Here is a 23,754-nt window from a genome sequence, read left to right on the forward strand (position 1 = left end):
GGGTTTTATACAACTTTAGTCTACCAAGGTGCTATTGATTTTTATTGTCTACAGATGGGCAAGCTCACCCCTGATTTGTGTTGTTGGACTGGCTCAGAAATGAGCCTTCTCTTAATTTGGGAAATGCCATGGTTAATTTCTGAACCTATCTAAACTTGCTAACTTTTTTTTTCAGAGGAAGCCTTTGTATGAGGGGGCTGCTTTGACTTCTGTAAAATCACTGGAATGGATATGGAGAAACAGTGACCCAGTTTTCCTGGAAGCAGGCCTTCAATGCAGCTAACTTGGCAAAGCAAAGCATCCTATGCCCTTTTAAAATGTGATTCTTTTTTGGGGGGGTTGTTATTTTTATTTTGATTATATATAGTGTGGTTTAATATTATGATTTTGTTCTGTGAACCGCCCTGAGACCTCCGGGTATAGGTCGTTATACAGTGGTGCCCCGCAAGACGAATGCCTTGCAAGATGAAAAACCCGCTAGACGAAAGGGTTTTCCGTTTTTCGATGCGCTTCGCAAGACGAATTTCCCTATGGGCTTGCTTTGCTAGACGAAAAAGTCTTGCGTGTCTTGCGATTTTTTTCGCTCCCCCCCTTTTTCTAAGCCGCTAAGCCTTTAATAGCCGCTAAACCGCTAAACCGCTAATAGCGCTAAGCCGCTAAGCCGCTAATAGGGTTGCTTCGCAAGACGAAAAAACCGCTAGACGAAGAGACTCGCGGAACGGATTATTTTCGTCTTGCGAGGCACCACTGTATAAATTCAACCAATCAATCAATCAATCAATCAATGGGAACAGTTGTTTTGCATGGAGGCTCCAGCTCATGAGAGAAGGTTATCTGCATGGTGAAAATAAAGTTATTGTGTCAAATCTGCTCCACAGTGTTATAATGATGCCTCTGCTGAATTTAAGAACTGGGACTTGAAGGTTATTACTCACCTCTGTGCCTGCAAATAAGTGCTTACAGTGAAAGCATGTGGTTATGCTGGCACCGAAAGCAGATATTCAAAAACAAGATTGGAGCATCCATTGAATTCCAGTGGGACAGACTGCTGCATGACTTAAGATAATATTCTGAATCAGGAGTGTACATGAATTTAGTTTTAGTTAATGTCGTCATTAACATCTTCTAAGACTGCAGTCCTATACATACTGGCATAACATGCATAGGGTTGATCTGTTTCCACATTAGCTTTTATGACCAAGATAAGGCTTTTTTAAGTTAAATGAGTCCGCCTCCCCTTTTAAAAAACAACAACAAAGAGCTATTCTATGTAATTTACAGCACTTGTCACACTGCTGCAGGAGTGATTTAAAGAGGGAAAAAAGAGGACTTAAAAGTACGGCATAAAACAACAGGAAATCAAAGAATGTTTCCTCCAGGAGTCCCAGGTATTTGATATTTTTCTTGCCCATGGATACTTAATTTCACTACATGAACCAGTATAATAATAAAAGTGTCACATATCTTATTAATGCAAACAAATGGAAACAGGTTTCCAGAGCATGAACACCACTGCCTAAGTATGTGGGAAAAGGAAGAAAAGCAATGTAATGACAGCACAATTACCATCACTCACAAGAGCTAAGATGAGGACTCCTTATAGCAATAAAATACTTTAAAAATGGCACCAATGACATTCCCCAAAGAAAAACTTATTTTGTAAAGCCAGCTTTTAGTTATAACAAACACAAATGTCATTCTTTATATATATATACACACAAGTAAGCCTCTCTTGGAATTTAATGGAAATATTGATGCAAATATAGCCATCAGGTGTTTAACTCAAATGCACCACCTTCTCTCAACAATGTGTGAGGAGGAATGACATTATTTGCATTTGTAAAACACAATTTTCATTTCATTTTCCTAAAAGGAAATAGAAATACACACACATGTTTTGGACCACTGGACTGGTTATTTATTTATTTTACATTTATGAGCAAATGCAGCTCCAGTGCTTTTAACCACTCTGGTATAGGCAAAAAGCTCCATGCGCAAGATATAATTATTTGCCTGTCATCATGATGTATGAGTTTCAATCCGAGCTAAATGGAAGAATTGTATAAGGAAGCCACAGCGAGCTTACCTGCACCGATCACACGCTCTATTTTAATACAGGAGGCATCTAACTCCTTGGCGAATTGATGGACAGCTCTATTTGGATCCTCGTAGGTTTCAGGGTCAATGTAGGTTTTGGTGCCTGGAAATTTAACTGTAATGATGTAAGAAAGCATGACTGTGATGAAGCAAAGCACTTATTGTGCAGCCAATCCCGGAATTTCATTAAGCAGAGCGCACTGTAGAACAGTGAGGCTCCTGTCAAGCCAGCTAGGTAAGGCAAACGGGTGTTTCTTAGGAAACACCTCCCCAGTCCTTACATTTGTGGTCAACAAGCAACTTTGCAGGATAACCCATCTGAGATGGGGTGAAAGGTGAAAACCCAATTCTTTCTTCCCCATTGGAACCTGCAAGCTCTGCTGCCACAGTCACTATTCACTCCATTAACTGTGGACTGGCAACTGGGACAGCCAAAAGACAATACGGATTTGGCCCTGGAAGTTCTAGTTGCTGATCCCTACCTTACACTTACATTGTCTTGAGTGAATGGAGTGAATGTTTCTAACAAGTTCATTGTTTTGAGTATCTGTCCTTTATCCACATCCTGTGTTCTGAAAAATATACTGAGACCTCCAGCCAACTGAATCTTCCTGCAGAGAGGTAAGTGGCTTGCTGGGGGGGGGGGCAGTGGGATACCTCTGTGCCTTCTCACAACCTATTTTCATGCTGCTGGTGTTGGCCTGCTTTTGGTAGGCTTGCCAAGCAAGAGGGGGAAGATACTGTAAGGGCAGAGATCAGAAAGGTGACTATTCTGAGATGAAATATAACTGGTGCCAACCTCTTTTTCCCCCTAACACAAAGTGGCATCACATTTCGACAGTCTTATCTGTCTCTGACATATAAATGATATACCTTATTGGGCTCTCTCTTGTTTCATTTATCCACAAGATTCTGTCATATCTTCCCCAACTGTGTGTGTACTGGTGAGTAGGAAAATGTGCAGATCGGTATTGTAGAAAGTGAATGCAATGTTTCCCCACCCTTCAGAATTTCACATTGATCTTCCCGACCAAATGTTGGATAGCCATAAATTGCTGCTCTGAACTCCTTTGCGACAAAGGGTGATATATAAATTTAATTAGTAAATGAATAATATAGGGCAAGTGGTGTGTTTACATTGTTTCTTTGCGACACGGTTACACCTGTAGTTTGAGCACACTGGTTGGTTTGTTTGTTTGTTTGTATGCTTGTCTGTCTGTCTGTCTGTCTGTGGTGGTGGTGGCAGCGGTAGGGAGGTTATGGGATGAAATACAAGAAGCAGAATGCTCTCTCCTAGATAGTACAATGGCCTAATCACCAAGATATGGGGTTGAGAAAAGAAGTTTTCAGGCACAGATTCCATCAATTTTGAGAAAGGTCTTAATGAAATAGTCATGGGCAACATATTCAGCAGGTATCACATGTTTCAAACTGCAGCAGCTATATTATTAAAAATAATGCCGTGGGAAAAGAATTCTAGTGATGTGGAGGTCATCCACGGAGCTGAATAGGCATACTGAGAATCTGCAAGAAATTATTTCACATCTTCCCCAGAGGTTACTTTTGCTGCACTGTATTTTTCAATAGGTTTAGTGCTAATCATAATAATAATGGCTCAGCTTCTGGAGCTGATAAGGGCTCATTTTTTATTTACGTCCCCAACCAGAAGGGAAAGAGAGCAGAAAACAATAGGTTAACTGCCTATATTGTGCTCTCAAGCAAGCAGATGGAGAATGAGCCATCTTCTTGTGCTTGTGATAAGGAGCCTGGATTGGAGGTAACCTTGTGAATCGTAAATGGGTCTCTGATGGTACTTTATTCAAGCTGTCATAAAACATTTTGACAGGCCAACGCTTTCTTGGCATACCAACGTGAAATAGTGCTCCCTCAGATTCAAAGACATTGTTAAAAGAAAATGGTAGGAGGAAACAAAATGTAAATTGCAATTGGTTGACTAAACTCTTCCATTGTGTTATACCTTTAAAAACGTAGCACTTGGGATCATTCAAAGTTGAGGGGAATTGAATGGGAAGACTGGACATTCTATTAAATTCACTGATCTGAAAGCTAGTTAAAAGGATTGCTGTTTCAGGTTACTGTGAAAATCCAGTCTGATGTTTTAGCATATAAGAAAATTGTCTGTATACGACAGGAACAAAAGGATGCAAAATTGGAAATCATCAGTGACTTCAAGACTGTGTTTTGTTTCTCCCCAGAAACAATGATCATATCAAATTAAATACTATGCTTTTATCAAAAGGCTCTAAAAATGTAGTCAAGTAAAGATGAAAATCATAAGACTTTTGGGTTGGCTTCATGGTTGGTAATCTTTTCTGACAGACTGTAAGCTTCCCTAGATATTGGATAACTAGATTTCTTGAAAGGGATACAATGAAGGAATGAAGTGTTATTTTCAATTTCAGTTTCTGACTATTAAGACTAGGCTGTTAACCTATTTGCATTTTCTTTCCCTAAAACATATCATCTAAAAATAGTGCATGCTGGGGAAAAGCATTCTCCAGCTAGCACTTTCACTTTCCCTGTAGACACATGTAAAGGGGGAAAAATGCTTAATTTCATTTCTTTCTCAGACATCACTCGGTAGGGAATATTGAAAAGACCTTAAAGGATTTTAAGGATATGAAGAGCCTCACTACAACTAAAATAAGATGGTGTTACTAAGATCCTAATCCTTCAGAGGCGCTTCATTTCAACAGTGGGATATTTGCAAATGCTTCATTTTTAAAACAACAGCATGCACTCAAAACGTGATAACCCTGATTGCTATTACTATTTTCCATTTATTAGGTAAAGTGCCCTGCAAGGCTTGAATGAGGCAGGAATGGTTTCAAACAGTAGTTTAATGAAGTGATTTAAGTATTGACATATCTAGACTTAGAGAGAATGAATGAACTCAGGCTGATCAAATTTTATGAAAGGAGGAAAGGTGAAAGAGAAAACTTGATGTGCCTTTGACTAGAGTCTCTGGATAGCATTACCAAATACTAAACACTAAGGAACCACCAAAACAGCACTTATTTGGCTACTGTTTTCAATGCTGTTTCATTTACTCCCGAGTATTAAAATCTATGTTAGCAACAAATTCCACATAGTAATAAACTATTACAAACAGAACACTGACAACCAGCCACTTTGTTACATTAAAACTAGTCTGGTGATATGGTGGCAAAAAATTGCTAAAATATCTCCACCTTCATCTACAGGCAAAAAATAACTCCTAAACTTATTGATAAGAAAATTATAAATCAGAAAGGTTGTATTTAGGCTTCACAATAACTTTCCCTTAAGTGTATTGAATGACTTTTTTGTTGAATTGTAGAATGACCCTGTATTCATCCAGATGTTATTATCAGCCACTCTGATTCTTAATTTACTATATTTCCTTTGATGAATCAGTCATTTGCTTCAGGAAGCACCAGTGCAAAACATGAATTCATAGCACCCAGGTTGTAAGGGAAGTATTATGAACCTAACTGTAAAAAAAAAAGGCCTACCACTAACTACAAGCTGAGATCCATGTCTTCAGAAAATATGCATGGTCTTATTATGGCTGGTCTTCAAGTGGTTGCTAAATACCAAGTTTTATTCAGAGTGGCCCTATTCAAATTAATGGAGCAAATTTACTCGTTCATTAATTTCAACTGGTCTACTGTGAGTAAAACTTTGCCAAATTCTGTGTTTGGCTGATTTAAATGTGTTGTGCTTTTTCAATGCTTTATTGTTTCTCTTTTCTTACTTGGGAGGTATTTTTGTTGTTGCAGGTATTTTGTTGCTTTTCTAGTTATTGCAGTTTGTGTGTTTTGAAACTGTTTTGTAAGGGCAGTGCGCCCTGAGTATTATTATTATTATTATCATCATCATCATCATCATCATCATCATCATCACCATATTTTATACTGCTTTTGTAAACTGCTTTGTGAGAGCAGGATGTTCTGAAAGATAGGTTGCAAATTCTTTTAAATAAAGAATTACATTGCAACATAAAAAGGAAGAGTAAAGACCAAGGGCAGCGACTCAACATCTAGACAACCAAAGGGATTTTTCAGGCCCTTTATTTATACCTCACTGCTGAAAGTCAGGGAACCCTCTCAAGGAGCCTTCAAAGCAATGGAAGAGGTTCTAGTAGAAAGTTAAAATCACCATACGCCTAGTACACATGCTGGGGAAGATTGTTGGGCTGTATCTGAAATATTAATTAGATGTACCCACAGGAACGATTTTTTGGATGAAGCCTAAAATATTAATTTGTGTATCATAACTCTAGATGCTCCACCGAAATCCATGACTTTACTTTATCAATCATACAAATAGCTTGCCTCTTTGTAGAGGAAATTTTTGATTAGAGTGAATACTATAATAATCTATGGGATGTCTGGACCAGTACCACAATGGTGGCTACAGACTGTTAATTAACCTTGCATCTTTTTTCCATTTAATGTGAAGGGAACAAATTTAAGACTTATTTTCACAAGTGAACAGCTTCTTTGGAGGCACAATGGCAGTGGAACCTGTCAAGTTCTGCAAGGGCAACACTGAGACAGATGAGGGAGCTAGCAGAGACTGCCATCCCATGGACTGGGCAGATGAAGACAGGCAGGTGGTGGTTGGATGAGGACAGAAGTTGGTGGGGCAGTGCCCCATTACCCTGAAAGGACCAGCCTCCACTACACAATGGAAAAATAAAAGTTTAATTTTTACCAAGTCATGTTTGAATAACCTATATCACTCAGTCTAATTTGCACTGCTCAATCTATTTGTTAATTAAGTAACCAGATTTAAAAAGGAGATTTGCATTGATTTAAATTGAAATCCATGGGAAAGGCAACATACAATCAATTTTCATTGAATCACCACCAGAAAGCATCAGAAAGCACTGTGGGAACTGATGGACAACCCAAAAGAAAACAAAAGTATGTTGGAACTTTTGGTGTGTATTTCAAAATTATTCTCCCCTCCTAAATGTATGCTATAATTCTTCAATCAATTACACATTCTGATTGCAGAACAATGTAATTCATCAACAACTAGTTTTTATATGCAGACAATCATTTGGGATCTGATCATACCCAAAATATTGTTATGGGAGGAAAGCCTTTATTGAGCAGATAAAGGTGACTACAAGATGTTTCTGCTGAAATGTAAGTGATGTTATCAACAGAGATCAACTTTAACAGGATCTAGGCAGCTCTGAGTTCACTAAGCATAGCAGCTGGAGAGCAAGTATGATATTACACACAACTATTTCTGATCCTCTTCTATGTAATGCTGATTTTATTAGGGGGTTTTTTAAAAATATATCGATAAAACTCAAGATTGCACTGACATACTAATTGGTTGATTGGCCTATTTTCTTCACCAGTTATTCCAAGTTCTATAAGTATTATGTTGGCTAATCACTGAGACAAATTTAGAAATATAGTTTTTACTGAACTGCCTTAAGCCTTGGGCAGCAGATGAATCCTAACTTTCCTGCACAAATAATAAAAATAAATCAAATAGCTATTGGGCCAACAGCAATCAATCACAGTATCTCAGAGGGAACCATTAGGATATTATGAAACACTTATTCAAAAGCAACCAAAGGAAAAATGTGGATTGGAGACAACTATATATCATCCAAATGTACAGCAATAAAATCTGCCATGTGAACAGTGTTGATTTTATTCTATGTGCTTTTGGAAGAGGTCATACTTCTTTTACAGTTTTTAACTTCACACTTGCCATTTACACAGCATTTTAAAATTTATTATAGTTGTTCCTCTGCAAGAATGTTGTTTTTGTATTGTGTCTATTCTATTACTGCCAGTCCCAATGCATTATAATTGGCCTGGAAATTCTTGGGGGAAATAACAGCAAAACACTTACAATGAAAGTAAAGTTCTTCATCTCCTTCTTGATCAGCTTTGCTATAGCCACAGTGCCTGTAAAAAAAAGAGAAGGGCATTTTCACAAAAATAATATATAGCTACAGGTTGATTTCCCCCTTCCCCCATTGTGAAAACTAGATATGAAATGGATATAAGAGGACGTATAAATATAAAATCCTTGTATGTTTTAAACTCATCCTTAATTACAACCTGTATACTGCTATGGCTCACACAAAAAATTGTTGGAAAGTGTGCATGTATGAGGAGTGGTGCATTTCAGTAACCACTTAGTGAATTTGCCTTCCGATCCATAGGTGAAAAGTACTTCAGCAACCCACCCAATGCATTTCTTTTCAAATATCTAGAGGGCTGTCACATGAAAGATGGAGCAAGCTTGTTTTCTCCTGCTCCTGAGGCTAGAACCAATACCAATGGCTTCAAGTTACAAGAAAGGAGATTCTAACGAAACATCAGTCTGAACTTTCTCAGGGTAAGAACTGTTCTGACAATGGAATGGACACCCTTGGAAGGTAGTAGACTCTCATTGGAGGTTTTAAACAGAAGTTGTGGGGGCATCTGTCATGGATGCTTTAGTTGAGATTCCTGCATTGCAGGGGGTTGGACTAGATGTCTACAATTCTATTATTTCCTACACTTTTCATGTATCTCAAAGCTGTTTTGGTCCCCAAAGATTAGGGTTAGGCCCTTGGGATCTTGGCCTTTGTCACGAATATTACGGAAGAGTCAATGAACAAATTCAAATAACCAATCACTCTAGTTGCTTAAGTTTATGGAACGTCCCTGTCATGTTTTCGCGAAATAGCTATCAATAAAACAAAGCTTTTAGCCAAACCATGCTTTGAGTGGAAAATATTACAATATTTAAGTTGAAAACCCTACAGATGCCAATGCATGGCCCAAGAAAAATTTCTTAAAATATAATTCATATAAACTAGCTATTAACAACTCTCTTAATATCCATAAGCAGTACCTTCGTCCAATGATGAAGCCAAAAACCATGAAGACCAGAATGATAGTGCCTGCCACAGCTACCACAGCTATGATTATTACAGGATTCTGTTCACTGGAGACAGCAGTGGCTGCCAACAAGAAAAAGAAGAGAGAAAATGTTAAAGATGAATCCAATATGCCGTTCTGAAACAGATTCTGGCACGATTCTACAACTTTAGAGACTACTGTGGTTATACAGGTTATCTCTTTTTTAACCCCAAAAGGCAGGATAGACATTTTATGTCTTAGCTACGACCAGGTCTGCTGCATTATCCTGACAAAGGTCCTGGGTCTAACTACAGTTTGACAGGCACAGAAATTCAACATGTGCAGTTTTGCCCTCGCTACATGTCTGTATTAGGAAAAGGTGCCTACTGGGTTTTTCCAAGCTGTTAAACACACAAGGATATCTGTGGGGGGTGGGGTGGGGAAGCAGCAATCTCAGCATGGGATAGGAGAATATTGAAATATTTATGAAGGTTGATAGTTACAGATGAAGGCTGCAATCCTATACACAATAACACAACAAAAAGTCCCGCTGAACTTTTTTAACAGACACACATAGGGTTGCATTGTTAGGCTGTAATCATATTCACCACCGAATAAGTCCCACTGAACTAAACAGACTTGATTTATGAAAGACATGCAGAGGATTGTACTGCCAGTTACAAGTATTTCAAAACTGCACTAAACAATTATGGATTTAGATCTATTTCCATCACCTTTAATACGGTAACTTCCATTAGCAATTGCTGTGGATTAAATAAACTCAGAATAGGTGCAGATATCTCAACGCCCAGATTCAGTGGCTGGAGAGGGTTTATGAGGTAGGGGTGGTTATGCCCATCGCAGAGCCTGCCCGATGTGCCTGTGGAGAATGCTGCAGGTGCAGATCTACTGCTGTCGGTGACTAGAATTACATTCCAAAATAGAGTGTTCTGAGAGTGGGACTAGGTAAAGGTAAAGGGACCCCTGACCATTAGGTCCAGTCGTGACCGACTCTGGGGTTGTAGCGCTCATCTCACTTTATTGGCTGAGGGAGCGGGCGTACAGCTTCCGGGTCATGTGGCCAGCATGACTAAGCCGCTTCTGGCGAACCAGAGCAGCGCACGGAAACGCCATTTACCTTCCCGCCTATTTATCTACTTGCACTTTGTGCTTTCGAACTGCTAGGTTGGCAGGAGCAGGGACCGAGCAACAGGAGCTCACCCTGTCGCGGGGATTCGAACTGCCGACCTTCGGATCGGCAAGTCCTAGGCTCTGTGCTTAAACCCACAGCGCCACCCACATCCCTTGAGAGTGGGACTAGGGTAGCCTTAAATCCATTGGCTCCAAAAGCCCCTATGTTTCCTCAAGGGACTCCATGATTGGGCCTGTTAACTACTTCATTCTGGAGCTGTCTTAATTCCTCAAGTGATTTTAGAGGGGTGATGATTATTATTTTTTTAGAACAACCACTTGAGAGGGAGGAAAATGTGTTGCTTCCTGTTACTTCCTGCCCTGACAGGTGCAAGCTGGCAGGCTTGAGAAGTGTCACATTGTCTCACCACTCCTGCTAAGAATTGTTACATATTAATAAAAGTAATAAAAGCAATAGCGATGAGTGTACGTTTTACAAACACTCACATGTTAGCAACTTTTTCTAAAACTGACATTAATTCAGACTTTTCACTTGTTTTCTTCTGATTTTGAAAAGAATGGTCCATACTGAAGTTACATAAATAAGATCTGAAAACTGAATGAAGATCTACAGTATCAGTAAATTATTTACTGCGCTAAACTCCAGTAACAAGAGTTCTGGCCCCAGAAGCCATGTCACTTATGTCAGAAGAAGAAGAAAACCCTTAAGAAGCATGAGTCATAGGGAGACAATAGCTAACTAGGAACAAAGAGGTGAGAAGTTTAATATTAACTTTTTTTGTGTGTTAAATAAATAAACCCACCAGACAATGAATTATTGTGTATTATGTATACTTTACAAAATAAATAATGTTGCTTTATATGAACATCTGGTCAGACATGTAGTCTGGAGAGAAGCCCACTGGATAGTTTTGATGTGGAATAGTCTCCCTTTTTTGATTATATAAATAGGGAGATTCATAGAAATACTCCTCCCATGACTCATTCCTCATTGTGGTTGGGCTATATAGACTCATCTTAAAAACTTGGCTATATGTAACAATATCTCTGTAATTAGATTTTTTTATACTGAATATGTTATTGTATAGTTATGTGTTAGTTTGCCCATATGTTTATGATATATCAATAAAAATTAAAATAAATAAATCTCCAATCCATGCAGTTTTCCAGTGGAGAATTCAAAGCATAAGGCCATTCTGTTCTTGTGGCATAGTTTTCAGGGTGTGGGGGTGACTATGAGTTGAAAGTTGAGAGGTATAACTAATTTGGGTCTCACCTGCAGGCACTGAGCCAGCCTGGCATCTAATGACAGACTTGAGACTTCAGGTGAGAGGCAGAAAACAAGTGCCACTGATGTGCTATCAAGAAATAAATGAGGGGTCCACAAATTCAGATGCTCATTAAAATAAGGCATATACATACTCCACCAGGGGCTGTTTTCACAGGGCAACTGTTGTCTCCCCAAGTACCATTCCAACTTTTCTTACCAAGACACAGTGTTTTCATTTATATTGATGCTCTTAATTGGCATAAGATATAATTAAAGTTTTACACTTGACATACATCAAACAAGCTTGCTTCTCAAGGAAAAAGAAAACAAGTGAAGTAGAAAGGGAAAAGAAAAAAGAAATATGAAGGAGGAAAGTGTCACAATGTAATATTAATAAAAAATATTTTTAAAAAGAAGATGCAATTAATTTTTACCTGTGGCTTCCTCTAGTGTAGCAACATCTAGCCTAGGGCTATAATTTCCATAGCCAGCAGCAGTAAACGCACGAATCTGGAAAACATAAACTGTTCCTGGTTTCAGATTATTCACCGATACAGAGGTGGCTCTGGTTTTCACTGTTGAGTAAGTTCTCTCCCTTTGGTCCTGGAAAAGCAAAGATAAATGACTGGATAGTATATAACCAGAGATTTCAAATTTGCTCCATTACACCAATGGCTATATAACAGCCCCTGGTCCTGGCACTTTATTTCAATTTGCTACAAAGACCATCTCCTCCCCGCCACTCCCAAGACTATCCATGGTGCTCGCTTTGCTTATGCGATCACAACCTGGGGGGGGGGGAGGGAATAAAGAAATAAATGGATTCCCCTGCTCTTCATTTCTTTATTCCTGCCCACCCAGTTTGTTTGTTTTTTTGGCAGCTCAGCTTTTGGAAGAAGCCGCCAGGGCTCACACTTCCCTCTCAAAGCCCAAGGCCTTACTTACTGGGCTCTGGAAATGTCCTTGACTTTTTGTATTTCATTGTATGATGCTTTAGTTTCTGTTGGCTGATCATCAGTTGGCTCAAATAGTGTATTAAGTCAGGTTTTAAGTAACGCAGCAAGCTATATCTCCACACAATTTATTTCTTCCCCACCATCTTGCCCTGGACCTCTGAAAATGGGGTATTTTATTGTTCCTTCATATAATTTTTTACTTTCATTTAGGCAGATAAAGAGTAAGTCATTCTGCATGACCCTGCTGTGTCTTCTGGGTGAAGATTCAATGTGGAAAAAGAGGTCCTCTGACTGTAACACCTGTCTATGAGCTACATGAGATATGTGTCTGCACTGCTTTGCAAGGGACAAAGAAAATCAATTTGGAACAAAACAAAAAAATAAGTCGAGTTTTAATGGTGTGTGAAAATTATTTTATGCTGCTTGTGAATGGTTTTGGTTGCATGGTTTTCCTCCTATCAATCTTAGTGCTTTAAATTCTTTGTTTATGTTTTATGATTTATTTATTTTTAAAATGATCCACCTAGAGGGCATATTGTTAAAATGTTAAAAATAATAAAGAAGAGCTCTATGGGTGGACAACTGTGCACACATGTGGATCTGCATGTAGTGAACTGCTGGTCAGTGCATTCAACTTCCATGTGTATATACACATGGAAAAACCTAAGGTTGGGTTAAACCATAAACTACCTGAACCTATTATAGGATGGAGCCCATTTGGAAGTTTCTCTGTGCAAGCTTCACTAGAGCACTTCTCAGCTCCTACTTTTCATTAATTTCAGTGGGGCTCACAGAGAACTTTGCGTGGACAGACGGAGCCCCCCCCCCAACCTCAGGTGACCCCTGAACAGAATAATGACTCAAGACAACGTGCTATGGGATTAAAATTGGCCACAACTTTATTAAGTTTCAGATGTAGGGAGACCTTGGCTCAGGCATTGGGTGTTTATCCTTCCCAGTCCCCAGCCGGGGATCTGGGAAACATCAGGGTTATCCAGAATGTGTGGGGTTTGGGCTGGCTCTGGAGAACATATGTTCAAGTAGAGAGCCCGCCCCCCGTTTCGACGCTGTTGGAGGGGAGAGCAATGACAGCCTCTTGGTGTATGGCCAATGCCTCCCCTCAAGACCCCTTTAACGGGGAACCCTGGGATCACCGCCGCAAGGGGGTGTGAGTCACCGCTTCACACCCCCCCCATTTAGGAAGATAGACTAAAGGATTCCGCCCAAGGCCTGAAACCGCCAAAGTTGTGACGTTTTGCTACGGGAAAGGCAAAACCTGCCAATGCAGGAAAATCCCTTTCCGGCCCTTCAACAGCGACCCTAACGTAGCAGCGCCTGCGTACCTGTGGAGAAGATATCAACCTGCAAAAGAAGAACTGAAGGAGGGCAGGGTGGGAGAAGCTCTGGAGCCAACTGACGCTTCGCAGCTAAGATTCGCCTTCTGTTGTGTGGGCTGAGTGGTCCCTCCCCTTGCCTGGCCGATCCCCAGGCGGGATTCGGCGATTGGCTGAGGTAAGCGGAGACATCCATGTATCCAGCCTGGGGAGGATGAAGCCAGCCCAAACTACCAGGGGCCGAACTGGGATCCGGGGGCCTGCGCATGACCACGCAAAAGGCGCCCCCCATTTGATGTGGGGAGCGCTCATTGCCATGAGTTGTGCCTAAAGTAATCAAAGAGTGATCACACTTTGTTTTGTCACTTTGACCAGCACCTTCACATGAAAACTTCAGCCATTTCTACACTAGCGCTTGAAATCGGTTTAACAGTTATCCTCTCAAATAAATCCTGGGATTGTAGTTTGTGGTAGGGTAGGAATCACTGGTAGAAAATTCTCAGCACATCACCAAACTACAATCCCCAGGATTCTTCTATGGCAACATGGTGTAGAACTGATACAGGTATGTTGTGTAGATCTCCTCTCAAGGAAAGACATGCATATTTGTTGGGGGGAAATGTTCCCTATTTAAACACTAATTTTATCTTATGAAGTATTTTAAATACAAATGATTACAAAGCTAACTATTTGCTGGGGCATTTTTTTTATATTAACAGATGATGACAACAGAAACCTGGCCTTTAAACCACAGAGATTTGCCAGATTTTAATTATAGTTTAGCACAAAGTGAGTTAAAATATGTTTTTGTGTGTGCAGGTTTAAGAAAAGAATTGTTATACTTCTTTTAATTAATCAATTATTTCTAAAATAGGAAAAAAATGAAGGGGGGGGGAAGGAAAGTGCTAATTTGTGAAAAACAATATATCATGACTTCAGCTGTGAACGTATTTTATATCTAAAAAGATGACTTCACTAAAAAAAACTCTGAAGTTTCCGTGAACTGTACAGCTGCCTGAGTTTACAAAAACTGGGCCAGAAACCTCTGATTTGGAGACATAACGGATTTCCACACTTCCATTTCTACCTGTCAAAATTGTATTAAAACACTTTAAATAGCATTTGCCACTTTATTTAAGACCTGAAAAGACTTGCTATTCTACTCTATGTGAGATACAAACTGCTAGAGCAATTCAATGCTACCAAGTAAAACTGCCTGCTAGATATTACTGTGGTACAAAAGAAAAAAAGAAAACCCAACAAAAATGGAGGAGTAATAAAAAGATTTTGATCAGAAAATAGTTACAAAGTATGTTTTTATTTACGTGTATATTCTAACTGGAAACGTTTAGTTTTTTAAAAACTTTAAACTAGTGACATACTGTGAAGGGGTGATTTTGTTAACTTGTGATAGCTGTGTGTATTGTATTTTTACCAAGTTTGTTTTTTCAAAATTAAAAAAAAGTTTGTTGACCTTTTTGTGCTATGTGATATTTTATGAGCTACTTTTTTTTTTAGTGTGTTGACATTATGACAATACAGACTGTGTTTGTATTCTTTTGCTTTGGTAGAAATAGAAATATATCATTTGTTTATAATTGCTATTAGAATTCATTACATTATTTTTATATATCATATATATTTATATTAGATTTTGATCTCATTCTCTTTATTATGACAGTAGATATACTATATATCACTGGGAAATCATTCTAACACATGTATGCTCACAATGAGATTTATAAAAGAGCTTGGGATCTTGAGAGCACTGAGAGCTAAAAGCTGTCAAATGTAATTGAGGAAAATAATTTATTCCACTCAAACTGGAAGGAAAATAGAAAAGCTAGGTAGGTCATCAGATCCAATTTTTCCAAGAAACCCCACCAAGGCCAGCATTTATGCTATTAATAAATTTGGAAGATAAATTTAGAAGAATAAAAGGGTATATGAAGTTTGTTCCAATGTAATGTTTTTCTTGCACAAGTAGCATTATACCAAGGAACACAAAGGGGTGGGGAGGAGAATTTTGCAGGAAAAATCTTTTTTTACACAAGACTCTTCCTTCTGAGCTAACATTTTCTTGCACAGAAATTATTGGAAAATCTTTATACTGGAACACAAAATCCCGCAGATGAGATCATAAGTCTGCCTATTATAATTAGGGCTGTCACCAATTAAATAATTTTACTGGATTAATCACCTACATTTTAACTGATAAAGCAATTGGATGTACATTACTTTGCAAACTATGTTAAAAAACATAGGTCCGTTCTTGAATTTTGAAGGCATTGTGAAATAATTAGTAAGTTCTCGTTCATTTTTAGAAGGAAATGCAATCTTAAGACTTCTTTTGTTCCTTCCCTATGTTGCAGTAAACAAGAGGAAGTACAAGTGTGCCCTGAACTCACAGTCCTAACAATTAAATTTGCCATCATTGATGAATGAATTTTGATTGATTGATCTGGTGATTAACTGTTATTGTTCTATTTCCTCAAATACTTTAAAAAAACAAAACAAACCATGCATAATACAGAAATGATGACAATAAAGAAAACAGTAAGGAAGAATCACGAGTGATAAAAGTAAAGCAATCCCAGTCTGTACAAAACATTGCCCATGGCAGAAGGAAGAGTAGTATATTTCAGAGTAGTGCTTACTTTCTCGTAATACTTGATTTCATATTCTGTGATGACTCCGTTGGGATGCTCAGGTTCCTGCCAGGAGAGCTCCACACTCCTTTGCAACACTTTCTCTTTCATTACGCCGCTAACTTGCGAGGGAGCTGTTTGGAGGAGACATGTCAATAAACAATAAGCAAATGCGCTGGAAGTCTCCAATCAAGTGTCACCACTGATCAGTCCCCTGCTGCGTTGCTGTCATTAAGGTAAGAGAAAGCACCTTTCCATAGTTCACAATTCAGAAGCTAATGAATATTCAAGCAGAGCCTTATTACTGCTCATAAACCATAATAGAAATCTAAATTAAAGTGTAAACAGCAAAAGACAGCATTGTTCAAGTTAGTGCAAGGCAGCAATTGATGGGATCAGAATGACAATTAAGCAAATGAATTCTAATTAAACCAAGAAAATATGCTTCCAGATTAATCTCCGGTGGTAAACCACTAGACCATATATTTGTTACAAACGTTTCGACAACACTTGTAAGACAAATGAACAAATAAGGCGGCAAAGATGAGGTCATACTTCAGACCCACATTGTGTGTAATTCCAGCTCAAGTTCAGTCCCATCATATTCTTCCAATAATGCATGCAGTTTGAAAGCAAAGAGCAGGCATCACTGAAAAAGAGATCTGCTTTAGTTGCAGATCTGGTAGCATTTTTCTTTTGAGAAGCTTGCTTGCTTGAATAATCATTTTTTAAATGAGGCAAGTTTATTTAACTGTCATTAAGAAGACATTTATCTAGACTAGGGGACACACTAACCCACTGTCATTGTCAGCATTTCTGTGACGAGATGATGCTTGAAGAGAGACTCCTGAAGAGACAGTGGGAAGAGGGAACCATTACAATGTCAATGTGAACTCATTCACCAAAACACCGATGCATGGTTAACACCTGCTGTGCTTTCCCTTTCTCCAGCAGATTGACATAAACATTACCTGACAATGGTAATCAATATACTATCATTATAGCAAATTTCTTAAGTCTGTCACATAGATATAGAAATCATACTCAGTTTATCAAATTAGTTTTAATAGATGAAACTAAAATTGAATATGCTAAAAATACTTTTGAAGAGAGAAAAATGTTGTGTTTATATTGGGGGGGGGTGTACTAAACCACAATATTTGATTTGGACCCTGCTTTGAAGACTGCCTAATTCGGCTTGGGACCTGCTTTGGAAAAATCATGCTTTGTAATCTTTCCAATTCACTGTTCAGAATTTTTTTTTAAAGGCCGTAACTTTCTTTTTTATGGAAGAAGATGGAATTTGCCCCTCCATAATGGATAAAGCATGTCAAATTACAGGCCGTTATGTCCACCATTTGTATGTGTGTTGCACATCATTAAAGTTTGGTGTGTGTGTTTTAAAAAAATAAATGTCTATATAGAAGCATAATTTAGGGGCTTGGTAAGCCTTTCTGAGGGGATGGATCCTACCAAATTTCAGAAGGAGGCCTCCAGTGGGTTTCCCCAAAGGTTGCTCTTACAGTTTGGGGGCACTTAAAAGGAAAAGAGAAGAAAAATCCCTTAGCCTACATCAGACTTCTTCAACTTCAGAGACTACAGTTCCCATCATCCCTGACCACTGGTCCTGCTAGCTAGGGATCATAGGAGTTGTAGGCCAAAAACATCTGGAGGGCTGAGGTTGAGGAAGCCTGGCCTACATAATAGGTCCCCCCTCTCCATTAGTCTGAAAGTAAGTGATATGGGAAATTAGACAAATAGATCCAGAGCTTTTGTGCTAGGCATCTATATTGTGGGGGTGGGGAGGGTCAGGTAGGGTGGAGGAACAACTAAAATGGATTCATGTTCCTCCCTATGGTTTTGTTTGTGAGCACTGATCGAATGGTATTAAGGAAGGTACTCTTAGGTGGTACTGCACAGAGCAAGCAAAGTATTTTGATTTGAGGAGAAGGCTGGAGTGGGCACCGGAAAGTTAGATCTTGTGAATCCATACCTTCTTCCATTCGAATCCTCCATAGTCACCCACATTTTGAGGGAGTGGAACATGGAAGCCTGAGAGGAAGAGGGAGAGTTCTTACTCTGCTCCATGTGTCTCTTGCCCTTCCTGTCTAACTCTGCCTCTTTCTTGAGTAAGAGCAACTGGTGCTCCCTCTGTAAGAGCATGAGTGAGCTGCTGGTGTGTAGTGCCCTGGAATTTTCTGCTTCCACTTGCAATAGCTAGGATCCACTGGCAACTCAATGCTGTGCACTGCTCCTGCCTGTAACCATGAAGCTGTACTTGAGCTTGGTGAAGGGGGGTGGGATGCAAATGGCCAGTGCATTAGCCATCATGGTTTGCGGCCAGCACCTTGGACATGTCTCGTTGTCAGACAAATAGTGGACTGCTAACAACAGGGGTATGACTTTTAGCAATGATGATGCTAAAAGACCAAATGTGTATCGTGTGATGCTTTGCTGCTTTCAGCAGTGAATGCTAACAGGAAGAGGAAGAGCAGTAATAACAATGGCTGAATAAGGAAGACTACAGCTATAAAAATCACTTGGGACAAAGCTATGGGTATGAAACGTACACACAAAAGAACATTCAGATCAATTAACAACGTAAGACAAAGAATAGCTAAATGACGAAACTTGAGACAAACAGACTGAATTTAAGTCCTTCTACAGTTGTTCTGACTTTAATAAGAACAACCAAGCAATACAAGATTCAAACAGAAACAACAGCAAGATTCAATAGAAAAGGAATAGGATTTGAATTAGAATTTGATTAGTATTTGTACAATTTGAAAGGGAAGGGTAGATAAAGGAAGACTTTCTGAGTTGGACTTAAGCAAAATAAAAGACTCTTCAGCTACTCCAACAGAATTCTCTCTCTGAATAACTCTTGAGAGACTGAACTTGCAAAGGATCAAGAAACATGTGAGGCTAAGACTATTTATTTACTTCGGTTTGGCCCTGGTAAACTCACTCAGGGCCGTCTTTACCCAGGGATGCAAGGGGTGCGGGGGGGGGTGCCAGGTACCTGCCGCTGACGCTCTTAACTATCTACCTGTTATGAAATAATAAATAATTTTGATCAAGCTAGAAAAACAAAATACATATATACCTAGGCATTATCAAAATGTATATCTATTGTTTCACTAAAGGACTTTCAACTTTGTGTGCTCATTTATCAAAGATGTGCTGTGCCAGCGGCGACGCTTGTCATTCACAACAGCTCCATGCATGCAAAATTAACTCTTAAATCAAAATATTATGTTATGTATTGTATTGAGCTGCTATGCAGCAGAGGGGTCAGCGGCACCTTTGACACGACTGATGTCTCTCCTAAGCAGGTGCCTAAACAATACCTATAAGTTTAAGTGTGGTGGTGTTGTACACTTAAGTATAAGTGTACTGTAAATAAATGAGCAAATAAATAAGTTGGCTTCTTTTTCCTCCCTTCTTTCATAAACAAGAGATAAGGCGTAAGCATGGTGTCTGACATAAGCATAATAAAAGTTAATTTGGGGGCTAAACTAAATTTGGGGACGCTGGGTGGATCTTTGCACCCCAGCGGTGCATATGCTAAAGACGGCCCTGAACTCACCCACTCAGATTACAAGGTAGACCAGTCACTCATAATGAACCTCTCCTTCTTCCCCCCATTCTTCAACCTCCAATTTCCCCCCTTTCATTTGCTTCATCACCAGCTGATGATTCTTTCAAATAAAAATAAATAAATAAATCCTGGTATCAGCCATGGCAGACTCTCTGGAGCCCTTTGACCGTAACATTTCCCACAACATACTGGGTGCTACTGCCAAGTCTGACCATAGGAACCTTTTTCCTCAGGAGTTATGCGCCAATTCCAGGCTGGAACAAGTATTATCCTCTGGTCCTGTATTCATAATCATTAGCTGGAATTTAGAAGTCACTGGTCTGAAAGCTACCCTATCCACTGCTGTTGTTTTCTTCTTGAAAAAGACAGCAAAATATGTACAAGACACATACTTACAATCTGACCTGACTTTTCATCTTCTCACCCAGTATTTTGTGTATTGCTGTGACAATACAGGCTGAAATCGCAAAGGAAATTCCCGCTTGGCTGGTTTCTCCACTCAACAAATGAAATAATTTAATCCATCTGGCAAAGGGAAGCTTGGAGGATTACACTGTCCTTGGATGTGATTGCCAAACAACATGAGAAAACTTCACACTTCCTCCATGGATTAGAATAGTTTAAATAGACTGTTTGATATTTGCCAGACTGCTTCAAAGGGATCAAAATATAATTCTTAACCTTCACATACAGGGTGGGGGCAGGAAATGCCCATTCTACCACTCTCCAACATATGCACGAAAAACTGAAAAATAGACTATGGTCTATGCATTGACTTATTAGCATATTACTGAAATTGAGGCTGGGTTTAGAATGCTTACCAGGCCTCTGAAATAAAAGGGATCTTATTCCCAGAAAGTATTCTTAGGATTGGAATGTATTCTAAACTGGTTGTGGTTCTCTAAGGTGTCAGGCAGAGATATTTTTCCATTCATTTCCATTAATTATTTTAACTTGAGATCCAATCAAAACCCTTCCCCAGGAAAACCATGTGTGCTCTAACAGAACTATGGCCACTCCACTTTTTTAATGACTCCAATCAAACAGAGAGCACTAAATGTATCAGTGGTAAAGGTAAAGGTAAAGGGACAGAGCAACGGGAGCTCACCCTGTTTCGGGGATTCGAACTGCCAACCTTCTGATCGGCAAGTCCTAGGCTCTGTGGTTTAACACACAGCGCCACCCGCGTCCCGCATTCTAAATTAACTTGGGAATGATTCAAATTAATGTCAAAGAAACATTTAGTACATGGAGAAACTGATTATTTAAGTATCTTAGCCACAGATAAATAGCCATAGAAAAATCTGTTGGACTTCTGAAAATCTGTTGGACACTGATCAAAGCTCATTTTTCTATTTGTTTGTTTTTATTGGAAGATTTTCATGGATAACAAAGGTACATATAACATCTCTGGATTTCCCCCCGAACTTGCCACCCTTTTCACATCAAGCTTCAGGCAAAATCAGCAGTGTTTCCTAAGATGGTAGGAAGATGTAGTAACTTTTTAAAGCCAGTCACCTCCCAAAATACTCATAAACATAGATGAGTAAACATGAATACACAGAAAGATAAATTTCTTGAAATTGAGCTTAGTTTTCTCTAAAATGTGTGGAAATTTTTTTTAAAAAAAATATTAGCCCATCTTTCTTGTACTCACTGGGGCAGGAGGGAAGCAAAATAAAATGTATGAAGTGCTCAGAGCAACTCAGAGTCCCATATTATTTCTCAGTACAAAATGAAGTATATGAAGTGAAGAGCCTTATGTGAAATGAAATGCTTTTCACTTTAATTTAACCCAAGTCCAGAATAAAACATACCAATGAAAGCAAGGAAATTGAAAAGAGAAGTGAGAGTTTATTTCCAATCTATCAGCAAGTGAAGAGAGCTGTTTCTGGCGCTAAAAGAAGTTTAATGTAAGCTTTTTGGGGGCTTTTTTTAAAGGCTTGAACAAAACAAAATTACTCAGCCATTTTCTCCTATATCGCTTTGAGCTAAAAGCCTGTAAATTAATAACTTGCTTGCTGGGTGACATGGGCCAGTTGTTCTCTCTCACCCTGACCTGCCAGACACAGACTGTATGAAAGTACAATGGAGACAAGAGAGCTATGTACGTAGGCCATCTTGAGCTCTTTGTTGGGAAGATAGGACATGAACAAGCACAACAATGTATTTCCTGCCTCATCCTGTCAGTAAACTGAAGCAAAAATAATTCATTTACTCTAGTATGAAACTAGGAGCTTCTGCTCAAAATCTAAGAATCAATCCACAACGAAACAATAGCTATATTTACAACCAAGGATAAGGCATGGTGTGGTATTGAGCCTCCATGGACGTGTGGGAAGCATCAGGCTTCTGTGAGCCACCTTCATCTGTCCACATGGCTGGGATGAATGCTTATGCCAAGTTTAGTTGGCCTTTAAAGAATCCCAGTTTAGCAATCCTGGTTTTTTTAATTAAAAAAATGATTAGTTAAACAAGCCAGATGTGTTACTCATGACTTCCAAGTTGGCTGATTTAGAAAGTAAACACTGTCCTTAATTGCAGAATCTTTAAATGTGAATCTAAACTTGACTTAAGTGTTCCTCCTGGTCATGGCAGAAGGGACATAGCCCATGGAGGCTTATCAACATAGTGCTCAACCATTCGCTGAGAACCTTCCCTGTGATCTTGCACTTTTAAATCATGTATCATGTATTCCAGAATATCAAGCTCAAATATGTGAGCTTCTCTTATTTCAGAGTTGCCCAACTATACTATATTAATTTTAGACCAGTGAGCACCCCCAATGAATCCTTTGTATTGTAGTATGGTGAGGTGCTGAGAATTATCTTTTAGACATTTCTGGGTCTGCTTAGCTCCAAAGGTTTCCTAGAGGAAATTTCTATTGTACAGATGGACACCAAGAGTACTATACTCTCTGCCTTGGCACCTAGCACTAGGAGGGCTGATTGGTGGAGCCTCAAGGAATTTCAGGACTTCAGTGGAGCTTTAAACCTCCCATTTAATGCATGTCTTGGTTTCCTTGAGAAGGAACAGGCTATGAGACCAGGTCTTGGCATTTTTTACCCAAGCTGGAGAGGTGAAAGACTTCACATCCAGCTTCTGATTATGTAAGATGCTAGAAGGTTGAGCCAGGAAGTTGGGTTCCACCATTAAACGTAAAGGTAAAGGTAAAGGGACCCCTGACCATTAGGTCCAGTTGTGACCAACTCTGGGGTTGCGGCACTCATCTTGCTTTATTGGCCGAGGGAGCCAGCGTACAGCTTCTGGGTCATGTGGCCAGCATGACTGAGTGGCTTCTGGAAAACCAGAGCAGCGCAAAGAAACGTCGTTTACCTTACCACCGGAGCAGTACCTATTTATCTACTTGCACTTTGACGTGCTTTCGAACTGCTAGGTTGGCAGGAGCAGGGACCGAGCAATGGGAGTTCACCCCGTCATGGGGATTTGAACCGCCGACCTTCTGATCAGCAAGTCCTAGGCTCTGTGGTTTAACCCACAGTGCCACCCGCATCCCATGGGTTCCACCATAGATAGGTATAAACCTATTACACCTGTTATTAATCCTGCTCCTGCAGTTCCAGGAGATGCATTCATCTAGCTTATTGTTTTACACTGCATCTTTGCTGGCATTTTATGGAGCCCGATTGATGGTGAGCCACCAGTCTGATGTCTCTGGCAGAGTGCTGCATTTTGGAGACGTGGTAGGGTGCACCCAAAGAGGGTGCAATTACATTGAAGGCAGTCTAAGACTGACCAAAGGGACTTGGGGGCTACTGTTTAGTTGGTCAGTTGCCTATACCCCTGTC

General features: G+C 39.5%; 1 protein-coding gene across 3 annotated transcripts in view; it reads right to left on the reverse strand.

The window, feature by feature from the left end:
• EPHA7 (EPH receptor A7) overlaps positions 1-23,754 on the reverse strand; it is a 158,874-nt gene that overhangs the window by 17,911 nt on the left and 117,209 nt on the right. For 2 of the 3 annotated variants that reach the window (XM_080997533.1, XM_080997532.1), the window contains exons 6-10: positions 16,354-16,478; positions 11,841-12,009; positions 8,977-9,085; positions 7,984-8,039; positions 2,087-2,212 (exon numbers count right to left, since the gene is read on the reverse strand). In XM_080997533.1, the coding sequence (XP_080853659.1) occupies positions 2,087-2,212; positions 7,984-8,039; positions 8,977-9,085; positions 11,841-12,009; positions 16,354-16,478 (585 nt within the window). The remainder of the gene's footprint in view (positions 1-2,086; positions 2,213-7,983; positions 8,040-8,976; positions 9,086-11,840; positions 12,010-16,353; positions 16,479-23,754) is intronic. The other variant, XM_080997531.1, reaches the window with a different exon arrangement.

This window comes from Podarcis pityusensis (genome assembly GCF_964106645.2).
Source record: "Podarcis pityusensis genome assembly, chromosome: 3".
Lineage (NCBI taxonomy): Eukaryota > Metazoa > Chordata > Lepidosauria > Squamata > Lacertidae > Podarcis > Podarcis pityusensis.